The sequence below is a fragment of the Camelus dromedarius genome, chromosome 5, assembly GCF_036321535.1.
Source record: "Camelus dromedarius isolate mCamDro1 chromosome 5, mCamDro1.pat, whole genome shotgun sequence".
Lineage (NCBI taxonomy): Eukaryota > Metazoa > Chordata > Mammalia > Artiodactyla > Camelidae > Camelus > Camelus dromedarius.
In genome coordinates, this window is record NC_087440.1 from 60,018,937 (window position 1) to 60,033,038 (window position 14,102).

General features: G+C 37.9%; 1 protein-coding gene across 2 annotated transcripts in view; it reads left to right on the forward strand.

The window, feature by feature from the left end:
* HIF1A (hypoxia inducible factor 1 subunit alpha) overlaps window positions 1-3,565 on the forward strand; it is a 39,589-nt gene extending 36,024 nt beyond the window's left edge. For both annotated transcript variants that reach the window (XM_031453821.2, XM_064486007.1), the window contains 3 exons: window positions 956-1,064; window positions 1,624-1,750; window positions 2,242-3,565. In XM_031453821.2, the coding sequence (XP_031309681.1) occupies window positions 956-1,064; window positions 1,624-1,750; window positions 2,242-2,393 (388 nt within the window). In that variant the 3' untranslated portion in view covers window positions 2,394-3,565. The remainder of the gene's footprint in view (window positions 1-955; window positions 1,065-1,623; window positions 1,751-2,241) is intronic.
* The last annotated feature ends 10,537 nt before the right edge of the window (window positions 3,566-14,102 follow it).

A 14,102-nucleotide genomic window follows, 5' to 3' on the forward strand; every position in this document is an offset into this window, starting at 1 on the left:
AGATTAAAAATAAACCGTTAAAAGTACTACTACTTTTGATATTTACAGAATAGACTGAGTTATACTTAATAAGGAAAATATATTTATATAAAAATTTAAAAACCTGCCTGTCTGTATATTGAAGGTTTTATAGAATTTTTTAAAAATATAAAACAAGACTGCATGTAGAAGAGCTGTTAGAGTAACACATCACTTACCCATATGGCATTCTCAACTAGATGGAACACAGCAAGGAGCTATTGTGATTATGCTGGGGTGGAGGAGGGGGCTGAGGCAGCTCTTGAAAAGGCAAAATAGTATAGCAGAATTGATGTACTTGATGCATAAAATAATAGTTTGCTATTTAATATTAATTTTAGATACAGGTAGTTCAGATTTGATGACCAGATCAATACTGAGGGCAAAATGGCTTAGTGGGAAGATCACTGGGAAGGAGGGTGGATATCAGGAGACCTACAATGTACTTCCATATCTGCAGCTAATTAACAACAGAGCACATTATCTAACAGACCTCAGGTTTCTCATTTATAAACTATGTATTATATACCTGTATTGTCTTGGGGATTAAAGCGAACCTAAAATTAGAACTAATAAACATGCAATGTTTTATAAACTGAAAGCATTACACAAATGTGAAATTAATCTTGTATTACAATAGTCCCAAGAATATCTGTGTATTAGGTGGAATGAAAGGCCAGTATTTAATTCTTTGATGTCAATTTAGTTCTATTCAGTTCTATTTCATAAGTAAGGAAATGCATATCTTAGGAAATTTTGTTTTGAAAAATGAGCTTTGGCTTTTAAGGTAATAATCCAGTAATCAGGAAAGTTCTTATGTAACATTATATTCCTAATGTTGGAAAACAGGCATTCTATATTTTGTTTTTAAAAAGCTAATTGGATTTTTTTAAATAAATAAAACAACCATATTTTTATTTAAAAATTTTTTTTTCAGAACTACCACTCCTGAGGAAGAACTAAATCCAAAGATACTAGCTTTGCAGAATGCTCAGAGAAAGCGAAAAATAGAACATGATGGTTCACTTTTTCAAGCAGTAGGAATTGTAAGTGTGACAGTATGTTTGCTTTTCTATTCTAGTTGATGTCCTATTTCTGAGTTAGATATGTAGGTGACTTCTTGTATCTTCCAAATACTCAGGGTACATTTTCAGAAGTTACACATTGTTTTTTTTTCATTTTGTATACACTCTTTCTTAGAAATACAATCATTTAATGAATACAGTCTCAGCGTAAAAATTCCAAGCACTAGAGATGTATTTTGAGTAAGTGAAATTCTCCCCTTGTTCCACCTCCAGTATCACCAAGTCATTCTCTTCCCTTTAGGTTACTTTCCCTTCTTACCCCCAAAACAGTCAATGCTGGTGTGATCCATACTGATACTTTGAGACCAAATCAACTGGAAAGCATTTACACATACAGTTGCCATAGTGAGTGGCAAATGACTTCATCATGGTAGTACTAAGAAAAAAAAATTTAAAATAATTTAGGGCAGTGCTTAAAAATCTTGCCTATGTATTGTTACTAAACTTACACTGATTTCAAAATTTTTGATTTAAAAGAAAATTCAACATAATAAAATTGAAATAACTTTACTGTTTTTAGGGAACATTATTACAGCAACCAGATGATCGTGCAACTACTACATCACTTTCTTGGAAACGTGTAAAAGGATGCAAATCTAGTGAACAGAATGGAATGGAACAAAAGACAATTATTTTAATACCTTCTGGTTAGTTTATTCTTTTTGCCCTTGACCATCACAAACAATTAAAATATATGAAACTTTTATTTAGGAGCCTTACTCTAAATGAGTGATATTCATTCCCTAGCAGGATTAAAAAGTAAGGTTGCATTTTATTTGATCAGTGACAGGAATAACTATTTCAAGATGGAACTTTCATTTTTAATAATTATCTTTGACCTGTCTGTGTGCTATAAATATTGAATAGAAGCTGAAACTTTTTCATTTTAATGTCTTTTTCTAAATTGCTTTTCACTCCTCTGTGCCTTCAGTGTATCCTTTAAACACTTCTGACATAGCAGCACCAGTAACACTTAATTGCACTTTTTTGTTTACATAATTGTGGTTTTGCTCAATAGACTGAAAACCCTTCCAGAGCTTATTTGCCTTATTTCCCCCAATACCTTAGTGCATAGTCGCTATTTAATAATATTCATTGTCTAGATGAATGAATACTTAGGTATCTCTTTGTTTTTCAGATTTAGCATGTAGACTGCTGGGGCAATCAATGGATGAGAGTGGATTACCACAGTTGACCAGTTATGATTGTGAAGTTAATGCTCCTATACAAGGCAGCAGAAACCTACTGCAGGGTGAAGAATTACTCAGAGCTTTGGATCAAGTTAACTGAGCTTTTTCATAATCTCATTCCTTTTTTTGGACACTGGTGGCTCATTACCTAAAGCAGTCTATTTATATTTTCTATATCTAATTTTAGAAGCCTGGCTACAAATACTGCACAAACTTGGTTAGTTCAATTTCGATCCCCTTTCTACTTAATCTACATTAATGCTCTTTTTTAGTATGTTCTTTAATGCCAGCTCACAGACAGCACATTTTCACAGTTCTTTGGTATTTAAACCATTGCATTGCAGTAGCATCATTTTTAAAATGCACCTTTTTATTTATTTATTTTGGGCTAGGGAGTTTGTCCCTTATTGAATTATTTTTAATAAGATGCCAATATAATTTTTTTTAAGAAGGCAGTAACCTTTCATCCTGATGAGTTTGAAAAATTTTTACTCAGTTTTTTCACATTTTACATAAACAATAATGATTTGCCAGCAGTACATGGTAGCCACAATTGCACAATATATTTTCTTAAAAAAATACCAGCAGTTAACTCATGCAATATATTCTGCATTTATAAAACTAGTTTTTAAGAAGAAATTTTTTTTGGCCTATGAAATTATTAAACCTGGAACATGACATTGTTAATCATATAATAATGATTCTTAAATGCTTGTATGGTTTATTATTTAAATGGGTAAAGCCATTTACGTGATATAGAAAGATATGCATATATCTGGAAGGTATGTGGCATTTATTTGGATAAAATTCTCAATTCAGAGAAATGATCTGATGTTTCTGTAGTCACTTTGCCAGCTCAAAAGAAAACAATACCCTATCTGTAGTTGTGGAAGTTTATGCTAATATTGTGTAATTGATATTAAGCCTAAATGTTCTGCCCACCCTGTTGGTATAAAGGTATTTTGAGCAGATTGTGAACAAGAAAAAAATCATGCTTTGTTAGCAAAATTGCCTAGTATATGTTAATTTGCTCAAAATCTGATGTTTGGTTTTATGCACTTTGTCGCTATTAACATCCTTCTGTTTTCATATAGATTTTAATAATTGAGTAATTTTAGAAGCATTATTTTAGAAATATATAGTTGTCACAGTAAACATCTTGTTTTTCTATGTGCATTGTACAAATTTTTCATTCCTTTTGCTCTTTGTGGTTGGATCTAACACTAACTGTATTGTTTTGTTACATCAAATAAACATCTTCTGTGGACCAGGCCCCCTTTGATCACCTTTTATGTTAAAATAATATTTGCTTCAACACCTCCAGCTCCTAAAATTATTTATCAACAATTTAAGTATTTTATGAAAATTACATTGCTTTTGCTGAGTTCTACATTTATCTTATTGCCATTACCTTAATTTATACTGTGTCCCTAAATGTAATGTTAAATAACAAATCATAATGTTCTACTGTAAAAAGTACACTTTTAGAAAAGAAAATTGTCATTTATGAATTTATGAACCTATTAAAGTAAAACAAAATTTTACTGTTTTAATATGAATGGGATGAATGAAGCAAATCCTAAACATTACAGTTACATAATGTTGTAAGGGCTAGAAATTCCTCTAAAGATTGTCCAATCTGTTGTTACTCACAGATGAAGAGATTTAGACCTCCAATAATAAATGATTTGTCCAAGCCTTAAAGGTAATAAATGGCAGACCAAAGATTTAAACTTAGGTCTTCTGACTCTAATATGAAACTAGAAAGACCTTGCTTTGTTTTTGTCTAAATTATACTGTATATTTTAAATTTTTTAAATAACTTTATTCATTTTTCCTATATTTTAAAAATGAAATAGTGATGACTCTTTTCTGATTGTAAAAGTAATACATTCTTACTTAAAATTTAAAAAAATCAGACAGCACAAACATATAACCAAGAAACAGCAAAATCACTGTGCATCCCTACACCTAAAAGCAAGAGCAAATTATTTTTATGGACAAATTACATAGGCAGTGCCCGAGCCTTAGGCTCTGTATCCTGAGGTTACAGGAACAAAAATCCTGAACAAAATAAACTAAGCCACAGATCTTAGGAGGCTGTTTTTATCTTACAGTGAAGAAAGTGTGATTACAATTACATGAAAATTTGGGCACACAAGTTTACAACACTAAGACTCAATCCAAGATTTTGGGGGCACATGTATATTTCACTGCTAATACTATGATCTAAAATGCTTCTGCTTTTAATTATAGATAGTACTAGAGGTAGTATTTTAGAAAAAAGTAGTTGCTTAATACTCCTAGGTTGAAATAAAAAATTCTGCTTATTTTGGTAGCAAATTAAGTTCAGCTAAAATCTAGAAGTTTATCGTTCTCAAATATTAGTAAATGGTCAGATCTGTAACAACCAGGAGTTGGAAAATGACTTGTGGGAGCAATGGTTTAGACTAGAAAGCCACTTTAAAGGGCGGTAAAGCTGGAAGAAAACAAATATCCACCCCTTGCTCATTCAGAAAACAAGCCCCCTAGAGAGCTTGAAGCTGTTTTAAATAGAACCAGCCCTTCCTCCTAGCACTGTGCCAGCCTCTTTGAGACCATCACAAAAGTCTTTACAATGCCTTTATTCAAGAAGTATAGCCCTACGCCAGCAACTACAGTCCTATGAATTGCTCATCTCCCTTCCTTATGCGAGCTTATACTTTCTCTTTCTACAGTGCTGCTGTGAGTGAATGACCATAGTTTTATTTTCACATCTGAAGAAAGTATGGCAAAGGAGTTTGGTGTATTTTATTCATCTGTTCTAAGCCTCACCACTTTGGAACTGAAAGAGTTCTGTAGGGAGCCTACCAGTGCTAGGTACAATTGCTCTTAGGTTAGGAGTTAAAATGGATCTAATGTCTGTTAAGTAATAATATGCCATACTTTGTGCTAATCATTTTGCATGTTATCTCAATCTCAAAAAAAAAAAAAACACCCTATGAATTATTACCTGTATCTCATTTTGTAGATGACAGAGCAGTCTTAGAGATACGGCCTAAGGTTCAGATCTCAAGCTGGTGGGGTTCTAGCCAGACCGGTAGAACCTACCCTTTTCCCTATTAACTGTTTAAATGGCAAATAGGAGAAAGCAATGGGGGTGTAGGGAACTGAGGGTGGAGGTCCCTTGACAGTAATGAAATCAGAGGACAATGAGAGTGATGTTCTATGAAAGGAATGGCAAGACAAATGGAAATGAATGAAAGTGGTGTCCCCATGGTATTTAGTGGGTTTTGAATTTGAACTAGACTTTCAGGTGTCTCCTTATGAAGACATTAACTCACAGGTAAATGAGGTGGTGTATGAAAAGCACGTTGGTAAACTAAAAGGCTGTAAGAATATATGGTACGGTTCTGCCAGAGCTGTTTGATTTAATGGCATACTAGACATGTTTATTTTCTTTTAACTTTGTTATCAACCCCACAACTACCATTTTAAATCTTGATTTCCCCCTACAACCTATAAAACAGGAAAGAGATGAACTTAAACTTACTGGCTTTGCAGAAACAAACATTCTTAAAGTTCAAATTTCTACTGTAGCAACGTCAAAAACAAGTTGCAAAGAATGTAATTTTTTATTTAACAGCGGGGTTGGGTTAAATAAAACCTTAGCAAACATGTTGCTTGCTGGAACCAACAAAATGCAGAGAAAAAAAATATTTTACTTGGGTGTTTTTTGTCTGCCACTAACCACTTTGCTCATATTTCATCCCTTTAAATAGCGCTGAACCTGTTGTCCCAGATGATTTTACAGAGAATTAGTTCAATCAGTAGAATTTGATATGAAATAGTCACCCTGTAAGATAAAACTACACCTTACCTCGAACCCTTCTATGAACGCCTTCTGGAGCTTTGTTGTGTTCACACCTTTCAGAGGTTTGGACATAATTTTTATTCTTACCTGTAGTGGGCGGTTTTATCCAAGACGCTGCTCAGACACCCGATCTCCTCGTACTATTTAATTTCTTTTATTCCCTTGTGTTGGCTCCATTCCGGGACGGAGAGGAAAGACAGGTGCCTGAGAGCGGCAGTGATCAGACCCTCAGCGGGGAAAATAGCAAAGATGCGGAAGGGACCCGGTACCCGTTCTGTCCCTGACGCCCTGGTGCCTACATGATAAGGATGTGAAAAGCGAGCCTCGGGGAGAAACTTCCCCAAACCCCGCCCGCAGCACTGCAGGCCACGCCCCGGTACGTGCTCGGGCGCAGCACCGCAGCCCCAGCCCCGCCCGCGAGCGGCGGCCTGATGACACGGCTCCGGGGCGGCCGCTCCCCGCTCGCGTGTACGTGTGGGAGCGCATGTGGAGGCGCCGTCCCGCCCGGCCTTCGGGGGCGCGGGCGGGGGCTGCCCTTTGTCACCCGTGACGTGTCCGGTTCTGCTGCTTGCCCTTCCCCAAACTTCTGTTTTGGAGGTTGGGGTTTGACGGGAGGGGACAGTAGAGGGAATGAGAGTGGAAGCGTAGCCGTAGAGCTGTCTTCCGAGCTCCGCTCCGGAGCGCGATGCTGTGCCCTGGACGGCAGAGAGGGACCGAGAGGGCGCCCGTTAAAAATTAGTCCTCAGCCGCTCATCTTGTCGCAAGTAGAAGAGTTGTTTATTTCAACGTGTGACCCGTAAGGAACTCAAAGATTAGTTTATTTTAAATAAAGCACCCTGAGATATGCTGGAATAAGTAAAACGAAACTTTAGGTGCCCCAGGTGGGTGTTTAGTGTTTTGGGGATTTTGTTTGTTTTTTTGTTGTTGTTGTTGTTGTTTTGTTTGCTCGCCGTGTTTTTTGAGTTTGTTGTGTGCCAGCAGCTTATGGAGGCCAGCTATAGAGAATCCTTTGGGAGAGAATAATCTTGTTGGACAGAAGCGAGGCGAGTTTACGAAAAACGGAAAAGCTCGGGGCCTTAAATTTCATCTCCTATAATTAGCAGGTTATGATTGAGCAGTTTGTTGTAAAGTAGGGACAGTTATTGTTTAGAAGAAAGTCGCCTTTTGTTTCCGCAATTGGGTACATTTTACATTTTATTTTAAATTGTTTTCTTCAGGAAAATTGTTTCTGGATTTTCAAAGACTTTCTTTAAAAAGTAGGACAATGAAAATTATTTTTTTTTTAACATTTTCAAAAAGTGGTCGAGGTGTTTTAAATATTTTCCACTAATAAAAACTGGTCTGTAACCTCAGTCATTATGTTTGCGTTTAATTGGAGGTACAGCTCTTTTGGTCTTACGAATACTTATTAAATCATTATAAACTCCTCCGTGGAGCAGGCCAGGGGATTGGGGTGGGGTGGGGTGGGGTGGGAGGGGCTGTAATGTTAATCACAAAGGGTGATGCATTTTTTAAAATGAGAAACATCATATATAGCCTGACAGGTACGTTGGGATGCCGTTAAATCAAATAATTTTTAGGGATCTCTGAAATACTAAAACATTAAGGAACACTTTATGTAGAGATCCTTTCCATACATTTCTGAATAATATTGGCTCTTTGAAACAGTTTTGTTTTGTTTTTTTAATGGTTCTACACACAGCTGCTTATGACATACTCTAATAGGATCACTGAACAAGCTTTGGGGTAAACCATTATAAACTGTTGCTGACTCTGCAGCCTACTGGTAGAATATTTAAAGCAAAAACCTAACTGAAGTAAGCTACTAACATTGCAAATTCAGAGCCAGCGTAGCCTGGGTAGGGGCTTTGCATCTTCCTAGGCAAATTCAACTGCAAATATTTCCATCCTTGTGAACTTCACCTTTAGCCCTTTCACTTTCTTAACTACTCATTTTTTTTATGATCAATCTATGATCATTTATACATGTCTTATCTCCCCTACTAAACTCTTAGTTCCTTCAGAGCAAGCTTCCCATCTGATTCATCTTTTGATTATTCCTGAAACTTTCCACTCTTCTCTCACAAGGACAGCTCACACAAGGGGTGACATAGAGACCAGAGAAGAAATGATCAGAGGAATGGGGTGGGGAAAACAGGACCATTTTCTAGCTCTTCCAGTGAAATCCATTTATTCAAAGAACAATTCTTGAAGGTGAGTCCAAGATGTTTGCTATTTTCTGAACATTTATGACCCCTCAAAATTTGTATGTTGAGATCCAGCCTCCAAGATGATAGTATTTGGAGATGGGGACTTTGGGAGGTGATTAGGTCATGAGGGTGGAGCCCTCGTGAATGGGATTTGTGCCCTTCTAAAGGATGCTCCAGAAAGCTCCATGCTTGTTTGGTCATGTGAGGATACAATGAAAGTCAGCAATCTGCAAGCTGGAATAGGGCTCTCACCAGCTAGCACTGGCTGTGCTAGCATTCTGATCTTGGACTTAAACTTCCAGCCTCTAGAAGTGTGAGGAATAAATGTTTGTTGTTTAAAAGCTACCCAGTTTATGGTATTTTGTTTTAGCAGCTTGAATGGAGACAATGTTATCCTAAGACCTGTTGGTGATAGAAACGCTCTAGAATGTTGTGCTTGCCATCGGGAGTGCAGTTAATTCCCATTCTATGAGGTTCTCACACATTCAGCTGTAATTGGGCAAACATAATTGAAGGCTAAATAGACTTTTTATTGGCCATTTACTATGTCCTAGGTCATCAGTTCCTTTTCATCAATTGTCTCTAGCTTGATAGTCTATGTCCAAGCCAAGCTGCTCCCCACAGGCACCTCAGAATTGGCCTCTCAAAAACTATGTGAAATGAAATTCATATTTTATGACATGACAAGAAAAATTTAAACTTAAAAAATTCTTCTCTGCCCTTTGGTCTCTCTCCCTGTTCTGTGCATTGCGTATCCTCATTACACATCGACCAAACCTCCCCTATCAGCAGGAATGCCTGCTAAACCGTAAAAAGGTGCATTCTCCTACCATCAACAAGACAACTCTTTAAAAGATGACATTCCTTCTTGAGCTTGTGAGGGATCACATGACTCACCAGGATGACGCTTAGATCTGGATTATGTTAACTGTCAATAATATGACATTTGATGTATGGCCTTCATCTCAAAAAAACTTATATTAACTTATATTAACTGTGCCTTGATGTCTAACTGGTGGAACATTTCTGAGATGCTCTTCCCAGATTATAATACTCAAATTTGGCTCAAATAAAATTTTCCATTTCTTTCTTAGATTGACTAAATTTTTCGTCAACAACTAACTCCTCACACGCCCTTCAAATAGCTCCTCCTGTATCCCCTGCTCAGTGAACGGCATCACCCTGTCTCCAAAACCAGAGCCCTAGACAAAACTTGTCACTTACATCCATATCCACCACATCCAGTCTGACACAGTCTTCTTCATTTTTACAATTTAAAAATTTCCATTATGGAAACTTTTGAACATGTCCAGAGGTAAAGAGAATAGTATGTATAATGATGCCAAAGTGTCTTTGCAGTTTGGTTTGGGAAGTAGACTCCAAGATGGCAAATGCAGGACATTTATCAGGGAGTGTTTTAAGGAAAAACACATGTGGATGGGACAAAGCAGAGTGAGCAGAAGGAGAAACTGAGCTGAGATGCAGTCCCAACAAAGGCCTCCAGCAGCCACATGGGGAACTCTGGACCTGAAATGGTCCTTGAGCATTGTACCAAGTTACAGGGAGGGCAGAGCCTTTACACCCCTACAGTGATGAGTCAGCGGATGGGGGCTGCCCCCAGAAAAAGACAAGACCTTTAATGAGGTGGTTTTCTTCAGCTGAGACAATCCCCCAAGAGGACTGACAGCTGAGGACCATGCTCTGCTGTGCTCCCAGCAGTCAGAAGACTTAAGTCTTTCATTTCTGAGACTTCTGGATGCCTCATCACAGCATCAGTCATGGTACCCACTTCAAAAATCAACTCATGGCTTTTTTCATTAGTACCTTTACACATCCCTCCTCTCCCCACTCCATGATTTTGAAGCAAGTTCCAGACATCATATAATTTCATTTGTAAATAATTCAGTATGTGTCTCTAAAAATTACATTCTTTTTTGGGACATACCCACAATACTATTATTACACCTAAAATTTTAACAATAAACTTTTAGTGTTATCAAGTCATCAAAGTCAGTGACACACAGTCTTTTTGTTTCTAGGTATTTAATTTAACCTCTTCTCTACATGTCCACTGAAACAGCCTCACCAATTCTTGCATGGGCTTCCTATAATTACCCTGTGTTATCCGCCCCATCCCTGCTGCACTGCACCTTGGCCAAACTGACCTTTCTAAAACAAAACTATGGTTATATTATTTCCATACTTTAAATTCCCAATGTAAAGCAGTAATTTTCCTTGGAGAGGGGATGGGGGAGAGTATCAGAAGACTTTTACTAACCAAATAATACATTTCTGTATCTTTATAATATTGTATAGGAAATATGATTACTTTTGTTAACAGAAAAAAATGTTTAAATTAATAGCTATTGATTGTCTTCAGATGATGGTTCAGATGCTCTAATGTTTTTATATTTGGTGTTCAGTCCAAAACTGTGAGGGATCAGAGGTAGATATTATATATACACAGAAACACCAGACCCTGGACCAGAGAACAGACCATTTATGACTCGCAGAGCATGTTAATACTGGTTCCCTGTGCCCCAGTTCCCCGTGGGCTACACAGCAAGGGTCAGATATTCACCTGTATGTGCAGCGGGGTTTGTACAACAGGAAAGGAACCCTCAAATTATGAGACTTGGAGCTTATATAAAGCAGCTGGCCCATCTGCCCATCTTCCCCTCCAGAACGTTGCTAAAGAATGGAAACAAATATTCTCTTTGGGGGAGGAGAGAGGGGACGGTTTTTATCTCTTTCCTTCACTACCTTGGAATGCTAGCAAATGGCTCCAGGGGCGATAAGTCTCTAAACCTTTTGAGAATTATCTATCTTTAAGACTTATATTAAGGCATCTTCACTCAGAAGGCTCAGAATGTGCAGGAACACTGGGAAATCCAGGGGGGGGATTCTCCCAGCACAAAGCATGCCAGGCCTTAGGATCTCCTGCCTGTTTCCCCAAATATTACAGCTTCTTTCCTTTGCGTCCTGTGCTGCAGTGATAGAACCTCCCAATATTCTCTCTTACCTCTTGGTGCATTTGCACTTGATTTTTTTCTGCATCTGCAGCACTCCTCCTATTTTCATCTTCCTCTCTTAATTCTTTCCCTCCTTTTACACAATTCAGTTCTCCTTTAGAAAGCTTATCCTCTCCAGGACTGATTAGGGGTTTCTCCTAGGTGTTCCCATGTTGTACTGTGCTTACCTCTTTCATTGTATTCATCACACTAACATTACATGATCTTCTTGAGATGAGTTGTTCTACATTAGACGGGGAGCAACCTGAGGAACAGATTTATGCCTTTAAATGGATCTTCAGGAGAATGGCAGTATGAGGCGCTCTATGGACTTACTCCCCTGGGAAGCAACTGTAACTGGTAAAAATTTTAGACAAGAACCATTTAAAGTCTCTTGAAATTGTTCGAAGGGAATACAAAAGATGAAGAACCATTTATTTGAGAAAATCTACTAAATCTTGGTCAGACAGCAAGAGTCAGTGGCCCTTGAGCCATAGACCTGCTGCCTCTCCCATCCTGCTCAGTATGACAAAAGCTCCAGTCTGGGTGGGCATGGTCAAGTAAATGGGGCTCACCCTTCCTCCAGATCTCAGTAAAGGATTTTGGATCTTCCTGGGAGAGCCAGGCTGCCAGCACTTCTCATCCTCCTTAGCTTCATGTTGGAAAGGTTAAATTCCAGTTAAGTATGTCCTAGAGATTGGAGAGATTGGGAACTCCTTTCTTCCTTTCAGACACTATTCATAGGACAGAGGCTCCACCCCAGGTTCAGAAGTCCATGAAGGTGACCTCACCTCAGCTCACAGCACTTATATGTGAGTTCAAAGCCCAGAGAAGCAGTCAGAGAAGAACAGAAGTCACTGACCCCTTCCAGAGCCCTGCTTATAAAGCAGGGATATCACTCTCAAAGAAATGGAACATGGTCCCCATTCCCAGCTAGAGCAGTGGCTCAGATATTTTGCCCAGGGGGAGAGAAAAATTCATTAGAACAGAGAACTCTGAAGCTCTCCCCAGAGGAACTGACTTTATTTGGAAGACTGTGAGAAAATTCAAACCTAAAGGTGCTCTTGAAAACAATGCATTTATTTGGTAGTAAGTAACTAATTAAGAGGAGGCTGGTAGCTCTACACAGCAAGAAGCTAAACTGCAGGCCAGCCAATTTACCAGAGAGAGCCTGGGAAAGAGACAACTAAGAACGGCCTTCTTGGGATCAGAACAAACCTCAAGATTGGACTCAAAGATTATCTCTGCAAAGGAACCTAAATGTAATTGGATTAGACTATGGAGCAATTCATACCCCAGAATATTGTCAAAAGCTATAGAGCAATCAGCTAGCAATAGTGAAGCCTAATAGCTGGGTGTGATACCAAAAAAGGCAGACAGCTTAACAGAGAAATCAGCGAAAGAGACACTCACAGAGAGCCCTGCTAAAACCACTATCATCCCAGGGTGGCTGTGTGCATAGCTTCAGGAAATTGATAGATACACAGGAAACATTATGAAACTTCATTTGATGATGCTAAAGATTACTTGAATGTTTATAGGATAGGGACACTCAACATGATAAAAATGTTATTCCTTTACAAACTGATGTGGATGCAGTGCAATTTAATCAAAATCCCAAGGGTAATTATTAGAGAAATTTGACAACTTGAATTTAAAATTTATATGGAGAAGCAAAAGTCTTAGAATAATCAAGACAGTCCTGAAGAAGAGTAGGATGAAAGGACTTTCCTTCCTAGGTAAGACTTTTTTTTTTTTTTTTTAAAGCTGCAGTAATTAGAGTATGGTATTTGTGTAGTGAAATCTAAATTGACCTTTGGAAGTAAATAGTAACACAGAAACAGGCTGAAGCAGGCATCTTCCTGTTCCAGGCTTAACCATTTCATTTCTGGTCTGTGGGAAAGTTAAGGGATTCTAGGGGAGGGGCCTGGGTGGCCCAGATCGGAGGGCTGAGGGTAGTCAGGAGGCTCAGGGCAGTAACTATAGACTAATAGTAATGGAAATATTTTAGTATGCTGTTAACAGGTACAAAGGTGTTCAGTTATGTATTGGCTTCAGTTAGCCCTGCACACTTGATACATGACAGAAGTGACTTTTTAAATTATTGGGAAAGAATAGACAGTTCAGTCACAGGTGCTGGAAAATGCACATACATACATATAGTTAAGGAAAAAAGTAAAATTGGATCCTCAACTCATACCATACATAGAAATCATTTTTAGGTAGATTATGGTGGATTAAAAGGGCTATCCTTTAAGATTTTGGAATAAAATTGTGACAGTGATGTTGGCAGTCCAACTATGCTTGTGCACCTCTTCCATATATCGGAGTTGTTGCTTCCAAGTGGTTTCCCAGTTAGGGACTATATTTCCCAGATCTCTCTGTGCCTCCATGGGGCCATGTGACTGAGTTCTGGCCAATGGAATGTGGACTGAAATGTTGTACACCAGTGCTTCTCAAACTATTGGTGGTAATGGACTATTTCTCCCCAAACTATTGTGGGCCAATATTTTGTAAACTACAATAAAAATAAATTACCAGAAAATTAAAATTTAAAAGTTCATATCAAATACAAGTCCCTTTTAAAAAGTTATTAGATTCAACAGACATAAAATTACTTTTTCAAATTGCTATTAAAAGTTTGCAAACCCTGTAATTTCTGTACTTTTGTGTGATGAAGAGGTAAAAAACAAAGCTTGCAGACCAGCAGAAGTCAAGGGCTCAAATAAAATATT